Below are 22,581 nucleotides of genomic sequence, written 5' to 3' on the forward strand. Positions count from 1 at the left end.
AGGTTCTTCAGAACTTTTTTTTAACATTCCATATATGTGTGTTAGCATACGGTATTTGTTTTTCTCTTTCTGACTTACCTCACTCTGTATGACAGACTCTAGGTCCATCCACCTCACTACAAATAACTCAGTTTTGTTTCTTTTTATGGCTGAGTAATATTCCATTGTATATATATGACACATCTTTATCCATTCATCTGTTGATGGACACTTAGGTTGCTTCCATGTCCTGGCTATTGTAAATAGAGCTGCAGTGAACATTTTGGTACATGACTCTTTCTGAATTATGGTTTTCTCAGGGTATATGCCCAGTAGTGGGATTGCTGGGTCATATGGTAGTTCTATTTTTAGTTTTTTAAGGAAATTCCATACTGTTCTCCATAGTGGCTGTATCAATTTACATTCTCACCAACAATACAAGAGGGTTCCCTTTTCTCCACTATATTAGTTCTTGATACACAACACAGTGATTTGATGTTACTGTACACTTCACAATGATCACATGATAAGATACAAAGATATTACATAATTATTGACTATATTCCCCACACTGTACTTTTCGTACCCATGACATTTATTTTGTAACTAAAAGTTTGTACCTCTTAAGCTCCCTCACCTATTTGTCTCCTCTCCCACCCCCTCTCCTCTGGCTACCACCTGTTTGTTCTCTGTATCTGACTCTGTTTCTGTTTTGTTATGCTTGTTCATTTTTTTTTTTTAGGTTCCACATGTAAGTGAAGTCATATGGTATTTGTCTTTCTCTGACTTATTACACTTAGCATAATGCCCTCTAGGTCCATCCATGCTGTCACAAATGGCAAGATTTCATTCTTTTTTATGGCTGAGTAAAATTCCATTATATATAATGCCATACAAAAGAGTGTTCTGCCTATGTTTTCTTCTAGGTGTTTTATGGTTTCTGGTCTTACATTTAGGTACTTAATCCATTTTGAATGTTTTTTTTTTTTTTTTTTTTTTTTTTTTTTTTTTTTTTGCGGTATGCGGGCCTCTCACTGTTGTGGCCTCCTCCGTTGCGGAGCACAGGCTCCGGACGCGCAGGCTCAGCAGCCATGGCTCACGGGCCCAGCCGCTCCGCGGCATATGGGATCCTCCCAGACCGGGGCACGAACCCGTATCCCCTGCATCGGCAGGCGGACTCTCAACCACTTGCGCCACCAGGGAGGCCCTTGAATGTATTTTTGTATATGGTGTGAGAAAATGTTCTAATTTCATTCTTTTACATGAAGCTGTACAGTTTTCCCAACACCACTTATTGAAGAGACTATCTTTTCTCCATTGTATATTCTTGCCTCCTTTGTCATAGATTAATTGACTATGCAAGCGTAGGTTTATTTTGGTGCTCTTTATTCTGTTCCATTGATTTTTGTGTCTGTTTTTGTGTCATTACCACATTGTTTTGATGACTATAGCTTTGTACTATAGTCTGAAGTCAGGGAGTGTGATTCCTCCAGCTCTGTTCTTTCTCAAGATTGTTTTGGCTATTCAGAGTCTTTTGTGTTTCCATACAAATTTTAAAATTATTTGTTCTAGTTCTGTGAAAAATGCCACTGTATTGAATCTGTAGATTGCCTTGGGTAGTATGGTCATTTTAACTGTATTAATTCTTACAATTTATGAGCATGGTATATCTTTCCATCTATTTGTGTAATCTTCAATTTCTGCCTTCAGTGTCTTATAGTCTTCTGAGTACAGGTCTTTTACCTCCTTAGGTAGGTTTATTCCTAGGTATTTTATTCTTTTTGACGTGATGATAGTAAATTACAAGGCAGAACATTCTTTGACATAAATCATAGCAATATTTTTTTGGATCTATCTCCTCAGGCAAGGGAAACAAAAGCAAATTATTCCCTTAATTTCTCTTTCTGATCTTTCATTGTTAGTGTATAGAAATGCCACAGATTTCTGTATATTAATTTTGTACCCGCAACTTTACTGAATTCACTGATGAGCTCTAGCAGTTTTCTGGCAGCATCTTTAGGATTTTCTCTGTATAGCATCATGTCATCTGCAGACAATGACAGTTTTACTTCTTCCTTTCCAACTTGGACTCCTTTAATTTATTTTTCTTGTCTGATTGCTGTGTCTAAGTCTTCCAATACTATGTTGAATAAAAGTGGTGAGAGTGGGCATCTTTGTCTTGTTCCTGATCTTAGAGGGAAAGCTTTCAGCTTTTCACTATTGAATATGATGTTAGCTATGGTCTTGTCATATATGACCTTTATTATGTTGAGGTATGGTCCCTCTATACCTACTCTGTGGAGAGTTTTTATTATAAATGAATGTTGAATTTTGTCAAAAGCCTTTCCTGCATCTACTGAGGTGATCATATGATTTTTATCCTTCACTCTGTTAATGTGGTGTATCACATTGATTGATTTGAGGATATTGAAAAATCCTTGCATCCGTGGGATAAATCCCACCTGATTATGGTGTATGATCCTTTTACTTATTGTTGAATTCAGTTTGCTAATATTTTGTTGAGGATTTTTTTGTATCTATGTTAATCAGTGATATTGGCCTGTAATTTTCTCTTTTTGTGTGTGATCTCTTTGTCTGGTTTTGGTATCAGGGTGATGGTTGCCTCATAGAATGAGTTTGGGAATGTTACTTCCTTTGCAATTTTTTGGAGTAGTTTCAGAAGGATAGGTGTTAACTCTTCTCTAAATGTTTGATAGAATCTGCCTGTGAAGCTATCAGGTCCTAGACTTTTGTTTGTTGGGAGTTTTTAAATCACAGATTCCATTCAGTACTTGTGATTGGTCTGTTCATATTTTCTGTTTCTTCCTGGTTCAGTCTTGGGAGATTGTACCTAAGAATTTGTCCATTTCTTTAAGGTTGTCCATTTTACTGGCATATAGTTCCTCTTAGCTGTCTCTTATGATGTTTTGTATTTCTGTGGTGTCGGTTATAACTTTTCCTTTTTCATTTCTTATTTTATTGATTTGCTACCCCTACTGTGATGTGTGGAGATTTGTCAGTATTTGGGCTTCAATGGTCTTGAATTTGTGGCCTAATTGATTCCATCTTCTTTTCTCCACGCCCCTCTGGCAGCCCTCTCAGGAGCACGTCTTTCTGTCCTGGAAATCAGCCTTGAGACTCCCCTTAGGCGTCCCAGCCTCATCAGGTGGCATTAGGTGGCAGGGGGTGGGGGAGGGGATGCTGTGCCTCTCCTGACTCAGAAAAACCCCCATACCTGTCCCCGCTGTCCTCCCAACCACAGGTCATGTGCAGAGGACCAAGCCTCGTGGGCTTGGGGTTTGTGGCAGTCAGGGACTTGCTCCTCCCCTCGTGCTCCCATCGGAGCCGGTGGTCACTACTCTGTGGGAGGGGGAGCACTCGGGCGACACCCTGAGCTCTGCACCCCTGCGGGGGAGATGAGAGCACACGATTGAGAAAGAATATTCTGTGGGTTTCCAAAGTCTGCAGAGTCAGGCTGGAGTGGGCAGTGGCTTTGCAAGTAGATGGGCCCTGGGGAATTCTGGGCTGCTGTGGTCAAGGCAAGGGGCTGGGCTGGCTGCACAGCGGCACCCCACCCCAACACACACATGCCTGCAGGCAGAGGCACACACACACTCACACATGCAAACGTGCCCACATGTGCACACTCAAATGCATGCACACACGGCCAGTCTCACCCTTTAGACCCGCTCCCCATTCAGCAACTTGGTCCCGATCCTTTTAGATTGGACTCTGGGCTGGGGGGTCACAAGGACAGTGGCCAGCCCAGCCAGGGCACCACGAGGGAGAGGGGAGGGCAGGGAATGTCACCTGATGCCCCCAAAGATGCAGAAAACTAGGGGGCACGTCCAGGAGGGACGGGAAGAGAGTGAGAGAGGACGATTCATCCGTACGTATTTATTATTTACTGAAAACTGAAAACCAAATAAAAATGGCGAGGGGAGAGTGCAGGGGGCACAGGCCCGGAAGGAAGGTCAGGGAAGAGACCAGAGAGGCAAAGACACAGGCCTGGAAGCCAGAGACCAAGGCACAGCCCGTGCCGCCTGCTGCCTGTGAGGGTGAGGGGTCCACCTGACCCACCACGGTCGTGGTGCCAGGGATGCCCGCCCTTCTCCGGAGCCTGACGGTGCGAGGCCGGCACTTCTGGGGTGGCCGCGTGCTCCACGCTGCCCAGGATAGGATACGAGCAGCCGTGAGCCTTTGCTGGCTGCAGTGCGACTGTGCAGTTTCTCCAACAGGAGCCCGACGCCTCCGCTGCACGGGCACCGCCGGGGAGAAGCTGGCGGAGGCGGACTTAATGTGGATGCCCTTCCTCCTGGGACACGTCCCCGGCAGCCAGGCAGCCGCGGGCATCGAAGGTGGAAGGAGGATGAGCAAAGGAAACATTTCCCCTCCACTTTCAGCACCCCCGCCAGGCACCATAGAGCGCTAGGACGCCAGGGTGGCCCAGGGTGGCCCAGGCTGACCTCACGAACAGCGGTTCCCGTGTCCCGCAGGTGCCTGGGGAGCCCGTTGGGGGGCGGGGCAGGGACTCTCTCCCACGGCCGGCCGCAGCCCCGCCCATCACTCCTCGACCTGTTGCCGGCTCCTTCAGGGACCCGTGGGCTGTGGTGGGCGCCTACCTGGGCCTGACCGCGGGAGTGCTGAGAGCGCCCACGACTGAGACGCAGAGGTTTGTCATCGCGTCCGGTTGCTCAGCCCCACCGCCAACTGCCCTCCCGGCTCCAGCCCTCCATGAGGCCACCTGGAAGGCTGGCTGCTCCCCTCCAAGGGGTGGCGGCAATTCACCTCCGTACGCCCTTGCAGGGCCCCTGAATGCCCGTTCTACCCCCATCCACCACTGCCCAGGGCCAGGGGTCAGCAACACTGTGTCCCTGGCTTCTCCCCCTGTCCTGGGGCCCCAGCACTCCTGCCTCTCCTTTGCAGGTGTCGGCTGAGGCCTGAGCTGGAGTCCCGCTCACTCACCCCATCTCTGCCCCCATCCACCCAGGCTGCACCCGCTTTGCTTGAAGCTCCCAGACCCAGCTCGAGTCTCCACTCCAACCCCTGGGCCGTATCCACGGGGGTGCAGCCAACTCCCAGGTTCTTGACATTCTCACCTGGGAAATGCTTCTCCAGGCCCAGAGGTCATAACACTCAGAACCGCTGCTCCTGTGCCCCGCCCTCCGCTTTGAGTCCCCATCCCTCCCGGCAGTGGACCCACCAGGATTCTAGTCCCTGAGCCCCTCAGCCTCCCCCTGTCCTCCCCAACAAAACACCAGCCTGTGTCCTGTTCCAACACCCACCTCCTGGGCACCCCTCACAGCCCCCTACATGGGGGCTCCCTCTCTCTAGTCTGTGCGGCTGGGCGCTGCGTGAGAAGGCCACTGAGCCCACGACTTGTGCCATTAGATGGGCAGCCACTCAACCCAGCTGGCCCACACCTCTCCAGAGACCCACGGCCCATCCCGAAGATTTGCCTTCCCAAAGGACTCCACGGGGAGGGCCTCTCTCTCCCAGGAGGTCCGAGGGGAGCCCCCAACTCCTGACCCCACATCCACACGACCACAACCATTGCCCCAGCGATGGAAGAGGTCTGTCTGCACACAACCTCCTCTGCTTCCTAGACCAGCTGCATCCCTCACAGTGAGGCCTCGGCTGGCTCTGGGGTTCCTCCACCTGCGGCCCTCTCTGCAGCTCCTGGGCTGAATCGGGCCTCCTCCGTCACGTCCCACGGGGCCTGCGCGTCTCCTGTCCTAGGACTCTTCAGACTTGCTCTCAGAGGCTGACGCACCCTGCTGGGCTGTGAGCAGAGCCCACGTCTGCAGGAGCATCGCTGCCTTAGTTCCCGGCACATGCCGCCTGCACTGATCTAGATCCTGAAACAGCAACCTCCAGCTGATGCCTCATGTTCCCCTCTGGTGATCTTCATGGCACCCCTGAGAAATGGGAAAACCACATCCCCTACTTCGTGGATGAGGAAACGGAGGAAGCTGCCCAGGTCCCAGGTCCCCAAGATGGACTGGGATTGGCCAGGGCACTGCTATAGCTGCCTGGGGCTCCCTCCTGGTGCCCGCGCCCCTTCCCTCCTCTCCAAGGAGGCTGCCTGACCCTCGTGGGGACTCGTATTAGGAGCACGCTCCACCAAAAGCCCCCTCAGTCCTGTATTGCACAGTGAACAGAAGACCACCTGGATTATGGAGCCAACTTCCCCTGGAAAAGTCAGCTGGATACAGCACTCGGGGCCCAGGACCCCCAGGCAGTGACTGAATGGGGTTCCCAAAGCCTCCAAATCCTGCCCCCCGCACGCCCTCCACCCCGAGCCCTGCCCAAGTCGGGGACAGGAGGCTGTGCCAGAGCTGGGCAGGTATTTTATTGGAAGTTCACAGATACAAGATCTCTGAGCAGGGTCACAGCTTGGAGGAGGTGGCGTCAGGGAGGAGAGAGTCAGTCCCCAGATGCTGGCAGCCACCTGATCCTGGGAAGCTCCCACAAAAGCCCTTCTTGCTGGGTGTCAGGTCTGAGGGGTCCCAGGAGCCTGGGCGGGGGCACAGGCAGGTAGGGAGGGCAGCCACTGGAAGCCAAGGTGCAGCAGCACAGGAAGAAACCCACGGGCCCCCCAGAAACAGGCGGAGGGCCAGGAGGCAGAGAGGGTGGGCTGGCACGAAGCTCACTGTCCCCTTGCCTCACTGCCGGGTTCCCAGCTTCAGGGGGCCTCCAGCTCCGCCCCCACCGCAGGGCATCCAGCTTTCGTCAGCCACAAAAATGAACCCATCTCAGAGCTTCATCTCCAGGCTGGTGGTGCCTGTTGGGGCCTCAGTAGTCGGTGAGCGGGTACCGCAGGAAGATGAAGACGAGGATGATGCAGGAGGCCGCCAGGGCAGAGCTGGTGATGTTGAACAGCCGAGCGGTCTTGGCGTCCTCCACTGCTCCGTTCAGGTCGTTGAGAAGTTTCTTGTCCCGAACCTGAAGCCAGAAGGAGGAGGTGAGACCAGCAGCCGGCGCCGAGGGGTGGACACAGGCAGGGGCCAGGCGGGAGGGCATGAGGACAGAGGGCCCGTGATAGTGTAGCCCCAAGGCAGTGTCAGTTGCCAATTCCTGATTCCTAACAACCGTGCGGGGCTGCTGCACAACGATGTCCTTGCTGGGTGGAAACGTGCCCTGGATTATGGGGCATCCGGTCAGAAACTTACTTTCAAACAATTTACAAAATAAATAATATGTATTTATAGAGAGAGAGAAGAAAAGGTGAATATGGTAAACTGTTAACATTGGGATGTCTGGGTGAAGGGTATATAGAAATTCTTTGTAGCTCTTTTTTTTTTTTTGCAACTTTTCTATAAATCTAAAACTATATAAAATAAAATGGATTGTTAACACTGTACTATATACTTGAAAGTTGCTAAGAGAGTGGATCTTCAGTGTTCTTACCACCAAAAAAAAAAAAAAGATAATTATGTAAGATGATAGTAACTAAACCCATTGTGGAAATCATTTCATGGTACACCTTAAGCATATACAATGTTGTAGGTTGATTATATCTCAATAAAGCTGGGAAAATAAATAAATAAAATAAAAGAGGAAGCCGGTCTCAGAGAGAGTTACGTGATTGGACGATGGGGCAATACACGTGTGTCCTAATCTGATTGGTCCCATCTCATTTAAAATTAACTGGGATTCCCTGAGAATACACACTATGCTTGGACAGGAGGCAGCCCTGGGGTCCCTGCAATGGGATATTAAAGTGAAGGGAGCGGTTGGAGCCCAGTAAGTCCTGGGGAGATGCTGGACAGTGGTGGACCAATTTCCAAGATCCTCTGGCTGTGAAGAGGTGTCCTGGGGAGCATGTCCCCTCATCCAGGCTAGGTCTGAGGAGTCCTCTCTCCTCCGTCCCCTCTCCTTCCACAGAGTCCAGAGAAGTGCAGGTCTGAGCATGCTGCAAGCAGAAAGCAAAGCCTAGGAGGAGGAGGAGGAGGAGGAAGCGGAGAGATGAGAGAGGCAGGGAGAGAAAGTCTCTGCATCAGCAGATCGGTGGATAAATGCATGTATGGATGGATGATGTATGGACAAAAGGCAGGGGGCTGGGTTGGGCAGATAGAGAACACTGATGTCTGGCTGCCCTGAGAGTGGGTTACGCAGATGGACGGGAGAATAGATGGGTAGTTAACGCGGTGGGGACACAGATGCGGTGGGAGTGTGGCTGGGTGGATGGATGGAGGAGGCGAGTGGTGGAAGGAACAGAGGGAGAGGGGAGAAGAAAGAAGGCAGAGGTGACTGTCTGGCAGTGGATGGAGGGGGTGAGGAAGGGAAGGAGGAGATGGAGTGGAGTGGAGCTGGGGGACAAGTTGGAGAGACTGGGAAGGCGTGGAAGCTTGGGTGACTTAAGGCAGATTGTATAGAATGTAGACGTAGAGGGAGGAAAAGGAGCTGGCCTTGAGGAAGTAGGGAAGGGAAGGAGAAAAGAAGAAAGTCTATGCCCTTGTGGAACTTGTATTCTAGTGGTTTTGGAGACAGCCCACATCTTCACTGAGTTTTATCTTCCACTGTGAGAACATGATGTATCACCCACTTATTTAGGTCTTATTTGGTGTCCTCATTAAAATAAAATTTTATAATTCTCTCCAGAAGAAAGAGCTATTATATCTTTTGTTAGACTTAGTCTGTTTATTTTGGTTGTCACTGTATTGTAAGTGATGTCTAAGATTACACTGCTAACTGATTTTTGCTGGTGTATAAAAGTTCGACTTCTAGAGATTGATTTTGTATCCAGCTAAACTATCGTATTAATTATGATAACAGGCCAAGTTTTCTATGTAATGAATCATATCTACTGTAAATAACAGTTCTATTTCTTCCTTCAAGTCTTCATTCTTAGACTCTGTAGCACAGTGGTTAAGAGTACAGATGCCTGGATTTGAATCCCAGTTTTGCCAATCACTGCATAATCTTAGCAAATATTCTCATCTGTAACAGGAAGATAACAATAGTACCCACAGCATAGGGTTGTTGAAAGGAATTAATGAGTTGGTGGACACAAAGTAGTAGCATAGTGTCTGGTCCAAAGCAAGCTCTTATATAATGGAAGCAAAGGCTTCAGAACGATGCTGACTAGCAATGATGTAACAGGCAGCCTACTCTCAGTCTTAATTGTAAAGCTCACAACTTAAGAATGATGTTCATTGTATTATTAGAGGTAGATTGCTGTATTTTTAAAAATCCCCATGAGATAAACATATTTTTTCTCTAATTCATTAACTAGTAAATTATATTCATTGAGTTTTTTCCCCTCATGTTGAAACAAGGCTGATTTATTTAAAAATAAACAATTGGTCATGACTTCCTTGTTGGATATTGGAATGAGGAAAGGAATGATAGAGATGGATGTTGAAAGTGGATGGCTGAGTAACCCATCCATTCATTTGTAAAGGAGATCAGGGAAGAGGAGAACTGGACAGGTGATTTGATGATGGGAAGGCAGGTGGATGATGAGAAGGAGGGAGATATGAACATCCCATGCTGGATGCATGGGACACACAGAGAAACGGACATAGGAATGTATGCTGGATGTAAGGGATGGTTGGATGGATACACGGATGTTTGCCAGAAGCGAAGGACTGGTACACAGATGGATACGTGAAACATGCTCAACAGGTAGGACAGGCAAGTAGATCAATGTCTGAGAATGGGTGCTGAATGGATGGAACAGGCTAGATGGACACATAAAGGTATGCCAGGTGGGCAGGACAGGTAGACAGATGGATATACGAAATTACATTGCCATGATGGGAACAGGTACCTAGGTGGTTATAGGAAGGTATACTGGATGGGCGGGACAGGCTGGTAGATGAATTTATGAATATACGCTGGATAATCTGGACAGGTGGATAGATGGATACATGAGTATATGTTGGATGGGTAGGACAGGCGGCTAGATGGGTTTAGAAGTAAATGCTGAATTGTTGGGATAGGCAGATAAGATGGATGTGTGAATGTGCACTGAAGTGGTGGGAAAGGTGCATATAGGGATGTATAAAATTGTGTCAAATGGATGGAATGGAGGATAGATGGATATATGAATGTGTGTTGGGTGAATGGGATGGGTAGATAAATGGACAGGAGGGAGGGCTGTTGGGTAGATTATAGTATAGACCAATGCAGGGTAGGTGAATAAGTTCATTAACTCAATCAAGCAATATTCAGTGCCTGCTCTGTGTAGTTGCTCTTCTAGGTCCCAAGTGTACAGCAGGGAAAAAAACAAAGTCCCCTGTCCTCATGGAGCTTACATTTAAGGACACATTTAAGGGAGAGGACATGGAAAGTAAACACAATAAATAAGTAAAATAAATAGTGTGTTAAATGTGCTAAAAAGAAAACTGAGGGGCTTCCCTGGTGGTGCAGTGATTGAGAGTCCACCTGCTGATGCAGGGGACGCGGGCTCGTGCCCTGGTCCGGGAGGATCCCACATGCCGCGGGGCAGCTGGGCCCGTGAGCCATGGCCGCTGAGCCTGCGCGTCCGGAGCCTGTGCTCCGCAACGGGAGAGGCCACAACAGTGAGAGGCCCGTGTACCGAAAAAAAAAAAAAAAGAAAACTGAGGAGGCCAGGGAGCGGAGAGCATTGTGGGAGGTATGATTCTAGCTGGGTGCTCAGGAAGGAGCACATGGAGTATGGACATGTGAGTAAAGCCCGGAAGAGTGTGACAGACTCGGTCATATGTTTATCTGCAGGGAAAGCACGTCTCAGAGCACGAAGCTCTGAGGTGGGGATGAACCTGTGCTCTGAGGAATAACCAGAGGCCAGTGTGGGGAGAGCAGAACCCAGAGGGGAAGGGGAGTGAGACTTATGGTCAGAGAGGAAATTGTCAAGAAGCAGGTTGCGTGGGACTTTGTAGGTGCTTTTTAGCAGAAGAAACAACGGCAGGCTCTGGCGTGTTTTCACCTGGTAATTCTGGATGCTGTGTAGAGAACAGGTTGCAGGGGCAGAGGCTGGACAAAGCAGAGAAGAGGCTGACAGTCCAGGTGAGTGGTCAGGGTGGGTTGCGTCAGGGCAGTGGTTGTGAAGGTGGTAAGAACTGACCTTTTTCTGGATCTATTTTGAAGACACAGCTGACAGTATTTACTGGGATCGGATGTGGAGTGTGATAAAAAAAGGAAGGAATTTGAGATGATTTCCAGGCTCTTTGATTTGATCTACTGAAATAAGGGAGCTGTAGGCGACTCCAGGAGGAGTAAGTTTGTGCGTGGTTCAGTAGTTTGATTTCTGACATGTTTCGCTAGAAATGTCTTCTAAACATAGAGCTGGACATTTTGAGCAGGTAGGTTTTATATGAGTCTAGAGTTCATGGATGAGGTCTAGGGCAGAGACACAAATTGGAGGAGCATGAGCATAAAGATGCTCCTTAGAGCCATGAGGCTGGGTGAGAGCACCAAGGGCGAGAGTGTAGACAAGAGATGAAGAGGACCAGGGACTGAGCCCCAGAGCATCCCAATGTTAAAAGATCTGGGAAGCAAGAGCATCCAGGAAAGGAGGCCGAGAAGAGCAGTCTAAAAAGCAAAAGGAAGGCAAAGGGAAGGAAAGGATGGTGGGTGGGTGAAATGACGTGAAAGGAGGAGGAATAAACATGGAGGAATGGAATGGATAAAGGGATGCAGAGAAGGTGGGTGAAGAGGTGGATGGGTGATGTTGGGCGGAAAAAAAGGAAAAGGAGGAAGGCAGGTGAGTGAACAGACTGATGGTTGGATAGTTGGATGAGTCAGTCAAAGAAAGGAAAGGAAGAAAAATGGGAGGATGTGCAGATGGATACATGGATGGACAGTTCTTTTATGAATGTGTATCTTCATGGGATGATAGATTGACAGCGTGTGAAGGAAAGGGAGGGAGGATGGTCGATGGGTGTATAGATGAATTGATACCAGCTCAACACCTGATTACACGAATGGATATAATAAATAATTGGAAGAACGGGGTAGAGGAAAGAAAGGCAGGGATAATATATAAATGGATGAATGGACAACTTAATTTAGAGGTGAATGGAGGGGAAGCAGGAATAAATGAAAGGAAAAGATGGAGAGATGGAAATGTATTGATGGTTGACGGATGATTGGCTGGATGGTGGGTGGGTAGATACATGGTTGTGAGAAGGAGAAAGGAAAGAGAGAAGAAGGGCTGATGAATAGAAGTTTTAATGAATCATTGATTAACTATATTGATAGAAGGAGTTGGTAGATAGAAGAGTGGAGAATAGTACAAAGGAAGGCTGTATGGTTGGGTGGACGAATGAATAAACCAAGAGATGGATAGAAAGTGCAGGAAGATGGACAGAGAGAGGAAGAGATGAAAGGATGAATAGACAGAAGGGTGATGACTACAGGAAGAAGAATGTAGTGATTCAAAAAGGGTGCGAGAAAGGAACTTGATGGTGGCCTCAAGGCAGTTACTTTGTATCACTGTGCCTCCGTTTCCTCATCTGTAAAACAAGGATATTAATTGCACCTATTCATAGGGTTTTGTTATCATTAAATAAAATGCTACATCTAATTAAATAATTAGAAGTTCTTAGAAAGGTGCCTAGAATATACTCAATAATTAATTAATTAATTAAGAGCTCAATAATTAATTGTTGTTGTTTTTTGGTTATTGTTATCTGCTGGCTTGTTGTTACTATCACTATTACTATGAATGAGTAAGGGGGGGAAACAGATGAATCCAGGGAAGAAAAAGAGACTAGATGGAGGGCTGGGTGGATGGATAGATGAGCAGACTAATGGATGAGGTTGGTGGATAAACAGTGGAAGGAAAGGAAGAAAAAAAAGACAGATGATGAAACGAGTAGAAACATGAATTTAGTAAATAAGTGAAAGAGTGAATATAGGGATGGCTGACAGTATGGAAGTGAAATTCCGGAAGGAAAGAAGATGAACAGATGAATTTTTGGAGACAAAGTGGATGGGTAGGTAGCGGAAAGGGTGGAACCATGAGTGCATGCATTGGTGGGTGGACAAGGTGATGGAGGGTCTTTTCCTCACAAACCCGCCCCTCCTACAGCCTCCTTCCTCATCTATAAATGGCACCTCCCTTCTTTCAACTGCTCAGATGAGTATCCTTGGAGTAATCTTTGGATCTTCTCTATTTTCCCTCACCTTATGTCCAATCCATCAGGATACTCTGTTGACTTTTCTTTCAAAATATAGGACCAGTTTTAATTCTCCACTCCCACCCGCTGAACCAAGACTTGACTCAGTGAACCGCTTTCAGTTTGGTCTCCCAGCTCCCCAACCCCTTGCATCTTTATAGTCTATTCTTCACTGGTAGCAAGAGCGATCTTTTAAAATGTAAGTCACATAGGGACTTCCCTGGAGGTCCAATGGTTAGGACTCCACGCTTCCACTGCAGGGGGCGTGTGTTCAACCCCTGGTTGGGGAACTAAGATCCCGCAGGCCGCATGGCATGGCCAAGAAAAAGAAGAAAAAAAGTAAGTCACATAATATTGACTCTTCATTTAACATTCATCAAAGATTTCACTTAAAGCAAAACAAAACTCTAACTGTGGCAGACAAGATGTACGTGGTCTGGCCCCTCCACCACCTCTCTGGACCCATCTCCTATGCTCACCCCCATTCTAGCCACATTGGTTCCTCAACCTGACTTTGCCTCAGGGCTTTTGCAATATCTGATCCCTTTTCCTGGAATACGCTTTCTCAGAAAGATGCATTTATGGCTATTGCATGAATTAATTCAGCTTTACACTCAAATAGCATCTCAACAAAGAGGCCTTCCTTGCCTCTATATAAAAGAGCACCCCACATCTCCCTCACCATGCTTTATGTACTCTTCAGAGCTGACATCACCCTCTGACATGCATAAGTGTTACTTTTATGATTGTCTGACACCCCACCAAAATGTAAGCACCTCATGGGCAGGGGCCGTGTGTTGCTTGTCACTTACTAGGCATTAGACAATTATTTATTGCGTGTGAGACAAATGCGTGAAGAGTGGAAGGATGTTGGGAAGTTTGAATGAACTGAAGACTAGGTCACTGACTAGAGAGTTTAATGAGTAGATATGATGGTTATATACAAGGGAGGGATGGAAGGAGAGGAAGAGGCGACAGGCATGATAACCAAAGTGAGGGTAGACAATGAATATACAGATGGAGGGGAAACTGATGGATGGATGTGGGTGAGGAAAGACAGGAGGGAAGAAAAGAGGAGATTAAACAAATCCACAGAAGTGTGTGGGTAAACTAGATAGAAAGAGATGGATGGATGGATGGATTCAGTGGATAGGTGTGTGGGAGGGGATAGCTGAAGGCACTGGGTTACAGAGTGTGGATAGAGGAATAGGACGCTAGAAGAATGTGTGGGGTGAGCAAATGGGTAGAAGAAAAGAAAAAAGGGAAAAGGAAAGGTGAGGATGTGTACGTATGGATGGATGGATGGATGCTTGGATGAACTAATTAGTAATGTACATTGATGGGTAAAAGTGATGGAAGGAGGAATAATGAGTGGATACAAGGAGGAAACAGGGTATATGGGGGTACATGGAGTAGGAGTTAGACAGTGGGGTAAATGAGAAAAAGAATGAGAAAGTTGAGAAGAAGAGAGGGGAGGTGAATTATTTTCATGAATCACTAGATTAATAAATTGATGGATGGGTAATTAAAGTGAGTAAGGGAAGAAAGAAGGAGGGAACGGGAAATAGAAGGTGGGAAGATGGTTAGAGAGATGTACAACGGGAAAAGGATGGATGTTTAAATAAAGTTGGTGGATATGTGTATTGATGGACAGATGACTGGGTAAAATCATACACAGGGCAGGGGAATGGGGAGAAGTAACGGGAGGTAAGAATGGACATGGAGGATGGATGTAGGAAAGAACCGTAAAAATAATAAAAGAAGGGACTATGGGTACGGCGCTATGCTAACGGCTTTACACGGCATTAACTCAGCTAATCCCCTCAACAACACTCTGAGGTAGTCACAACCCCATTTTTACGAGGAGGAAAATAAGGCACGGATAGATGTAATACCAACTTAAGGTCCCAGGACTCAAACCTATGCTGTAAACCAGAGCCACCATGAACACTGGGTGTATGGCTATGCGGTATACACAGAAGGTGGAAGAGGTGGGTAGGAGGGAGAGAAGATAGAAGAATGGATAAACAGAGTAGGTGGGTAGTTAGATGGATGAACCATTGGAGAGGAAATAATTGGAAGAAGAGGGGAGAAGGGAAGAAGGGAGGAAGAAGATATATATAAAAAGACCCGTGGGAGGGTGGAAAGACGAATGGGTAGGTGGATGTGTTGGGTATGGATGAATGACTTGGTATATTGATGGACACTATTCTGGGATGAACTGAGAAAGTAAGGGGGATCAAGAGTGAGGGTGGGAGAAAAGTTAAGTGAATAAATGAATGGAAAATAGGTGAAAGTATGAATAGATTCATGGTGAGGAAATGGGTGTGTTAGCACGTAGGTGGATGGATGAATGAAATCAATGGCTAGAGTGAGCACAGATGGATAGATGAAAGGATGGGTGGATTGATGGATGGATGTGAGGATGGGTGGGTGGGTGGATGGATGGATGGATAGGAGGATGAGTGGATGAGTGGATGGGTGGGTGGGTGGGTGGGTGGGTGGGTGGATGGATGATGGATGTATGGATAGATGTAGGCACATATGTATGAATGGAGGGATGGATGATATTCAGAAAGGAGGGAGTGGGCAAGTATGCATATACAGAAGCAGACACTGCATCCTTCCCCCTCATCTATTCTTTCTGCCCCGTCACCGAGAAGTCTCACAGCCTGTGTCCTCACTGCAATCTGCTGCTCCTCTCTGCCACCATCCCTGCCCTGGTTCAAGCCACGTGCCCTTTCACCTGGACCACCACACCGGACCCTCACTCCTCCCTGCCTCTGGGCTTGTCTCGTCCCCTCCCTCCACCCTGCCTGCAGAGTTCACAGCTCTGACCACCTTTCCCTTCCATGTCCCCCATACCCTTCCCATGGAATTCCAAGTCTTTCACTGCATGGCCTCAGTCTGCCTTTCCTGGACCATCTGCTGCTCCCCACAGAGGATGGAGCCCTGCTGTTCCCGACTGCCCGACCCTTGTGTCTTAGTTTATGAACTCCTGTCCCCTCACCCACCCTTCAAGGCCCAGGGAAAATGCTGCCTCCCCCAGCAGTGTCCGGGGCTGACCCCAACCTCACGCCCAGGCTGGGAGTGAAGCGTTCTTGTCCTGAACCGTTTGGTGCGTATTCATCTTCCCATGCGCCCTCTGTCCACCCTCCCATTCCTCCAGCAGCCTTTGCCCCCCAACTTGGTCAGCCCTGCCTTGGGTCAGGGGTGGGCAGCTGTGATCAGGGCGGGGGCTCTCTGATGGGGAGAAAGGTTCGGCCAGAGGGAGGCAGCAGAACCTTTGGGGGTGGGGGCACCCCGGGCCTCACAAAGGCCTCAGGCTGGGGGCAGCCCGGCGCACCCAGGGAGCTCCCGGAACGGAAGGGGCCAGGGCATTTGGTGAGCTTAGGGAAGGGGTTAAAAGTGGGTCATGCAGGGCCTTGAATGCCAAGATGAGGAGGCTGGACTTCTCCAGACCGAGAAAGGGGAGCCGGGGGGCATGGTGAGCAGCTCCTGCAGACTGCACAGATGGAGAACTGGCCTTCTGTGTCTGTGCCATCCGCAGACACCAGGCCAAGCCCACGAGGCCCCGATCTGCACTGAACGTGCCCCTGGGGGCGGGGCGTGTGGGGACAGATGGGGACAGCTAGGGACACAGCCCTTCTTTCTCACCCACCGAAGGCCAGCCTCCGCCCTGCTCCTGTGCTTATTTGAATGTTGTTTTGTTTTGCTGTGTTTTGTGAACGGATGAGGAAATGGGCTCAGTGAAGCGAGATCACTGCTTTTAAGAGGCCACGCAGGGAATGAGCCAAGGCCTCCTGACCCCAAGGCCATCAGGTGCCCTTGGAAGTGCCCAGGATGGGCTGCAAACAACGTAGGGTGCAGCAGCCCAGGAGACGTACAGCTGGAAGGACAGATGGACGAATTCCCAGGCGTGGGAGCCTGTGCCAGCCATGTCTGTCCTCCCCTCTGCCCGGGACAGAGGCAGCTCACCTTGCTCGCCCCTCCCAGGGAAGCCCCAAGCCTTTCTGCCCTCGCTAATGCCCAGGACGTACGTGAGGGAGCAGCTGGGCTGCAGGCACAGTGAACCCCCTTCTGTCTCTAGAAGCACCAACTCCCACCCTGCACTGCAGAGCGGATCCTGAACCATTCAGAAATCTGTGACCTACCTACAACCCGCAGCAGATGGGCCTGCCCTGTGCCAGCCAGCTGCCCACGGCAGCACACGCAGCCGGACCCAGGTCCACAGGCTACTCGTGGGGCCAGGCAAGAGGGCCCAGGGAGGCAGAGGTGAGGCTGGCCTGGGGGCTTCACCCCCAATTTCCAGGGAGCCCTGCACGCACACACTATACACACAATTACACACATGTACACTCACATCCACATACTCATGCACACACATCCACAATGCATTCTCGCACCTATATGCAGGCATATGCTTGTGCACACACGTGCAACACACATATGCACACCTATGCATTCACACTCCCACACAATTACACACACATGCATGTTGACACCTATATGCATGCACACACAATACACACAATTATACACATGCACACCCACACCCCTATATGCATGCTCGCACACACACGTGCACTCACACCCCCACACACTCATAGTTACAAATGCACTCAGGCCTACACAACTCACGCACACACACACACTTACACATACATGCTCACACTTATATGCAGGCACACACGCACACAATGCAACACACTCATGCACACGTGCACACTCACACACGTGCCCACACTCACGCACACTCAATGGACACAGTGTCCATGTGGTGGAGCCCAGGGCTGGGTACACAGGCCTGGGTTTGAAGGCGGTGGGTGATCGTGACGCCAGTGATGAGTCAGGAGGACGAGAAGACCAGGTGGCCAGAGCGTGTGACGCCAGGGCAGGGGGCTCCGTGATCAGAGATGCACAGAGGCAGAGCTGTCCCAGCACCTTCCCCCAGGCTAGCCTCTCGGGCCCAGCCCCTCCTCGGCCTCCAGCACCTCCCCCTCCCCCCCACCCCCACCCCCCGCCCCGTGTTCGGCCCCCGCCCCGCTGGGCAGCTGCAATCAGTGAAATGAGCCTGGCCTTGGACACTCAGATCAGGGCTCAGGAAAAGTGATGATCTGGCGAGACGTGAGCCAGGCCCTTCCGGGGTGGTGGGAAGGGAGCGAGTCCACCCCCCGCTTCCTGCTGGTTGGGCTCCAGCAGCCCCAGGCTCCTGGGTCCTTACACATCTGCATGGATCTCCCGACCCCAAGTGCGAGTCAATCACAGCTCCCCTGCTGCCATCTCAGTCCATTTCTCTCCACTTTGCCCCCACCCCGGGGGGATGGGGTCCTGTCTGCCTGGGACACTGCTCTGGTCCCAGCCAGCTCCTCTCGCAGCAGCGAGGGGCTTCTGGAAGCTGTATACACTCAGGGCGTGGGGTCTGGCTCCCACACAGCCTCCCCCGGGGACGGACCATCTAGAAACCGTGTGTGAGGGGACGCAGAGCAGTGGCTGGGGGTCAGCGCCCCCGTCTGTCTGTCACGGCCTCCCTCTGAGTGCCTGCCTGGCATCAGGTTCCCTGCAAGGGGCTTGGACAAGAAGGTCTCCAGCAGTGACGTCACCCCTCCTCCTGTCAACAGGGGAAGGATTCCAAGGCCTCTTCATCTCCCTGCTGACTCCATCCCTATGCCTAGGGGCAGCTTCACCCAGGCCTAATTCCCACGTCCCCGAGTGTCAGGTCCCCACCCCACAGACCAAACTCGCTGTGCAGAGACTCTGGCCCTGAGGACCCCGAGCCCTGACAAGACACCCTGGAAGGTTCCCCAGCTCAGGACAGGATGGGCTGGCTCTCCCTGCCAGCCCCGAGCTGGCTGACATCCGTGTCTCGCTGGGTCCCCAACCATCCTTCTATCCCTCAGCCGCTCCGCTGCACCTGCTGCACCCATGGGCTTCTCTGCGGGGGGGGGGGGCAGAGTGCTGCAGCCAGCACCCGCTTCTCCTGCCCCCCCTGCCCCGTTCCTCCATCCCCACCCCACCCCCGCTCACTTTGAGGGAGTAGGCCAGGGCGATGAAGCCCAGGCAGCAGAAATTGAGGTAGACGAAGTTGAAGATGGACCACAGGTAGTAGTCGTTCACCTCCGTGGTGTCCGGGTAGACCTCGATGACTGTCGTGGGGTTCGTCATGGTCTTCTTCTCTGCTAGGTGCTTGCAGGGCTGGGGGGCGCTGGTGGCCCGCACGCTGTCTGTCTTGCTGCTCTTGGACTCCATGGGGAACAGGGTGGGTGCCATGGGGGGTGAGGCTGAGGGCTCAGGCCCGGGGGCCACTGGAGCCTGCAGGGCGGGGGGCTTGGACACGCAAGCGAAGCAGCCCTTGGGCGAACCTGCGGGGGGCCTCGGGATCCAGAAGGCCCCGTCCAGGGGAACCCGGGCTTCCTGGGTGCCGTCCGTGGTGCTGGCCGGGGCTCCCAGCGTGGCTGGGTACTGGCTGGAGCCCTGGGCCTGCAGGGAGGGGGAGACGAAGGATGAGCCGGGTCCGGATCACCCTATCGGGCCCACCCTGGCACCCTGCGGCGTCTCCCCTGCGGCCCCATAAAGAGCCCCCCAGGACAATCCCCACCCGCCGCAGATGCCAAAGCCCTCACAGCAGCCTTGGCAGGGACGTCGGGGGCTTTTCCTCACTTCGCCGTCTGCGCACAGTCACCCACCGACACACACGGCAGCGCTCCCCCCAGCATCCCGACTGGCACACTCTTGCAGTAAACAGAGCAACCAGCACCCCCAGACAGCCCGGCACACACAGGGCACGCAGACCCACAATGACACAGCCTCAGTCACTCTTTGGCAGAAGAAGCAGAGCTCCCCGGAGCACCTGCGCGCTGCCTCCCGCTGACACATCGGACACAAACGCCAGCACCGCCACCCGGCTCCCCAGATCCCGGCACACGCCGAGCGCTCGGAGACGCCGCCAGGTAAACAACCCCGCACTGTGACACTCACACACACCGCGACACAGGCCCCGACACGATCCCCCGAGGATGAACACGGCGGCCGCTGGGGCTCCGAACCCGCGCGCATCGCCCCCGCACACCCCGGCCCCGAGCGGCGCCCGGACCCCAAGAGCGCGCACTCGCCGCGGGCCACTCGCCCCGTGCCGGGAACGGACGCACAATGACACTCTGCGAAACGAACACTCTCTGACGAGGCTCCCGCGCCCCGCGCCGCCCCGGGGGTCCGCAGCCGAGGCCCCGCGGCCCCGCAGGCCCCCAGCCTGACCCGGGTCTGCCGCAGCCGCCCGGACGGCGCGCCCTCACCTACTGGCGACTCCTCGGCGGCCTGGCCCGACCCAGCGCCGCGCTCCGCGCGTCCTTCCGCCGTCCCGCGGGTGTCTGGCTGTCCCGCCGCTCCGCGTCCCAGCGGCCCGACCTCGGCGCGGGAAGCGCGCGGGGTGGCGGCGGGGAGGGGCGCGGGGTGGCGGCGCTGCCTCCGCAGCGCCAGGCCGGCCGCCGGCTGCAGCCCAAGCCTGACTCACGTTGGCGGCGGCGGCGGGCGCAGCCACCTCCCCGCCCCCTCCCGCCCGCGGGGTGGGGGCAGCGGGCGCCGGCCGGAAGCGGCGACCCTCGGGGTGGCAGAGCCGACCAGGCATGGGTTCCGCTGCAGCGCCAGACCCCGGTGCCCGCGCCACCCGCGTCTCCCGGACACCGCCCCCTGCGCCCTCCCTCTTGCTGGGCCCCCAGCCCCTCGCTGAGTCCTCGCATCTGTCTCCCCAGGGGAGCGCCCCTTCCTCCTTCTGTGCTCCCTCTCCGCTCCCCCCGCAGCTCCCAGGACCGTATCAGAGCCCCTTCCCCTTGGGCGCGGCCCCTTCGCCGCCTGTTGAGTTTCCTGCTCCCCCCCGCCTCTGTCTGCACCTCAGTCCTGGCCCTCCACCCAACCCGCAGTCCCAGGCCCGGTGGGTGTCTGAGCCTCCCCAAGCCCCTCCACCCACAGAGCCCAGGTGCCTCCAGCCTGTCCTCACCAAGCGGGTCCTCGTGCCTAGCCCGGCCCCTGTCTGCTCTCCTGTCCCCGCACGACCCTAGACCCGATCCAAGCCCCCTCCAGGGCCTAGGTCTTCCTTGAGTCTCTGGCCCCTCCCAGCCCCCGGGCCCCCAGCTGCAGTCTCTCCCTGAGCAGGGTGCACCTCCCCAGGCCCCCACCGGAGTGCCCAGCTCTGAGCAATCCCATCCCTGACTGAGGCCCCGCCCCCAGGCCGCCCTCACAGCCCTGTCCTTCCTGAGCCCACCCCCGTTGGAGTTCCTGCCCCCATATTTTCCCCAAATCGGACTCACGGGCGCCCAGCTCAGAGCCCCTGGGCTCCACGCTCGATAACGTGGCTGCCCCCCAAAGTCCACTCTTGAAGACTGTGACCCCTCACCTGTTGGAACCCTTTGCCCCTGGGACCAGGTGTCCCTCTCCAAGCCCCTATGACACCAGTCTCCTTGGAGTCCAGGCCACTCACCTGCCCATGCCTCTCTGCAAGCCCGCCCGTCCCACCCTGTGGATGCTCTGTCCCCCAAGTCCCTCCCCCACCCCCGGCCTCAGCCTGCCAGCCCCCGTCTAGCCCACCTTGCTTTCGTTATCTCTTTGACACTTGCCCCCAAGTGGCTTCCCCTTCCTGCAAAAGTCCCAAGGATACCCTCTGCCATGGAGAAACCCCAGCCCCCCTGCTGCGCCCTGAGTCCCCACTTCACTGTGCAGTGGCCCTCTCTGAGCTGGGTCCTCTTCACCCACCTGCCGGCCCCCATGGAGCCCAGACCCTCCAACCCCGCCACCCCCTGAAGCTGCCCTGCTGTGTGGCAGCCTGTTCCCTCCCTCGCCTCCCTCGAACCCCCGTTCTCCCCCGAGGCTGTGCTCTGAGCCCTTTCTCCCGGGAAGCCCGGCTCTGCTCTGACCCTCTCAACCGGCCTCCCTTCCCTCCACGACCCTCTCTCCTCCCAGCCTGGGTCCTTCTCAGGGACCCCTTCTCCTCGGAGTGCTCGCCTGCCTGTGCCGGGCCCTCTCTGAACACCTCTCCCCAGTCTCTGTGCGCTCTGAGCCTGAGTCCTTCTCTGCACCCCGGTCCCTGGACACGTCCCACCCCCGCTCCAGGCCCCTCCCCTGCCCCGCCCCCACCCCCTGGCTGACCCTGGTACAGCCTCTTTGGGGGCTGGTCAGGAACCCCGCAGCGCAAGAGCTGGCTTTAAGGATGTTGATAAAACCGTCTTCAAGTGGGCGGGGTTCTCAAGCAAAGCTGGCCCCGCCCTGACCACGCCCTCAGCAGGGCCCAGGCCCGGGGCCCACAGGTCTCTGAGGGCAGATGGGGACTGCGGGGAACCAGGGCTCAGTCTCCCTCATCCAAACCCCACTGCCCGTTTCCTTAGGGCCTGGCCTGTGGGCACCAGACCCCAGTCAGGCGGAGTCTGACCTAAGGGACCCTCCCAGGCTTGTGAGTGGCCTGTGAACTAGGCCACCTGGTCTCCCTGGTGTCTGAGCTGGTGTC

The 22,581-nt window shown here is 52.8% G+C and overlaps 1 protein-coding gene across 1 annotated transcript; it reads right to left on the reverse strand.

Moving 5' to 3' along the window:
* Positions 1-6,324: 6,324 nt before the first annotated feature.
* Positions 6,325-20,712, reverse strand: IFITM10 (interferon induced transmembrane protein 10). The gene is made up of 4 exons (XM_060103739.1): positions 20,599-20,712; positions 20,385-20,546; positions 19,116-19,568; positions 6,325-6,924 (listed from the first exon to the last, which is right to left on the reverse strand). The coding sequence occupies exons 1-4, from the start codon at positions 20,710-20,712 to the stop codon at positions 6,775-6,777; spliced, it is 879 nt and encodes a 292-aa protein (XP_059959722.1). The 3' UTR covers positions 6,325-6,774.
* Positions 20,713-22,581: the final 1,869 nt, after the last annotated feature.

This window comes from Mesoplodon densirostris, chromosome 7 (assembly GCF_025265405.1).
Source record: "Mesoplodon densirostris isolate mMesDen1 chromosome 7, mMesDen1 primary haplotype, whole genome shotgun sequence".
Classification (NCBI taxonomy): domain Eukaryota; kingdom Metazoa; phylum Chordata; class Mammalia; order Artiodactyla; family Ziphiidae; genus Mesoplodon; species Mesoplodon densirostris.

Excerpts from the sequence above, each read along its gene's own strand:
- IFITM10 (XM_060103739.1), bottom strand. The coding sequence starts at position 20,712 with ATGCCTGGTCGGCTCTGCCACCCCGAGGGTCGCCGCTTCCGGCCGGCG. Across the intron at positions 20,547-20,598 it reads CGCCCGCCGCCGCCGCCAAC|CGCCGCCACCCCGCGCCCCT; the intron begins GTGAGTCAGGCT and ends CTGCGGAGGCAG. Across the intron at positions 6,925-19,115 it reads CCCTGGCCTACTCCCTCAAA|GTTCGGGACAAGAAACTTCT; the intron begins GTGAGCGGGGGT and ends TTCTGGCTTCAG.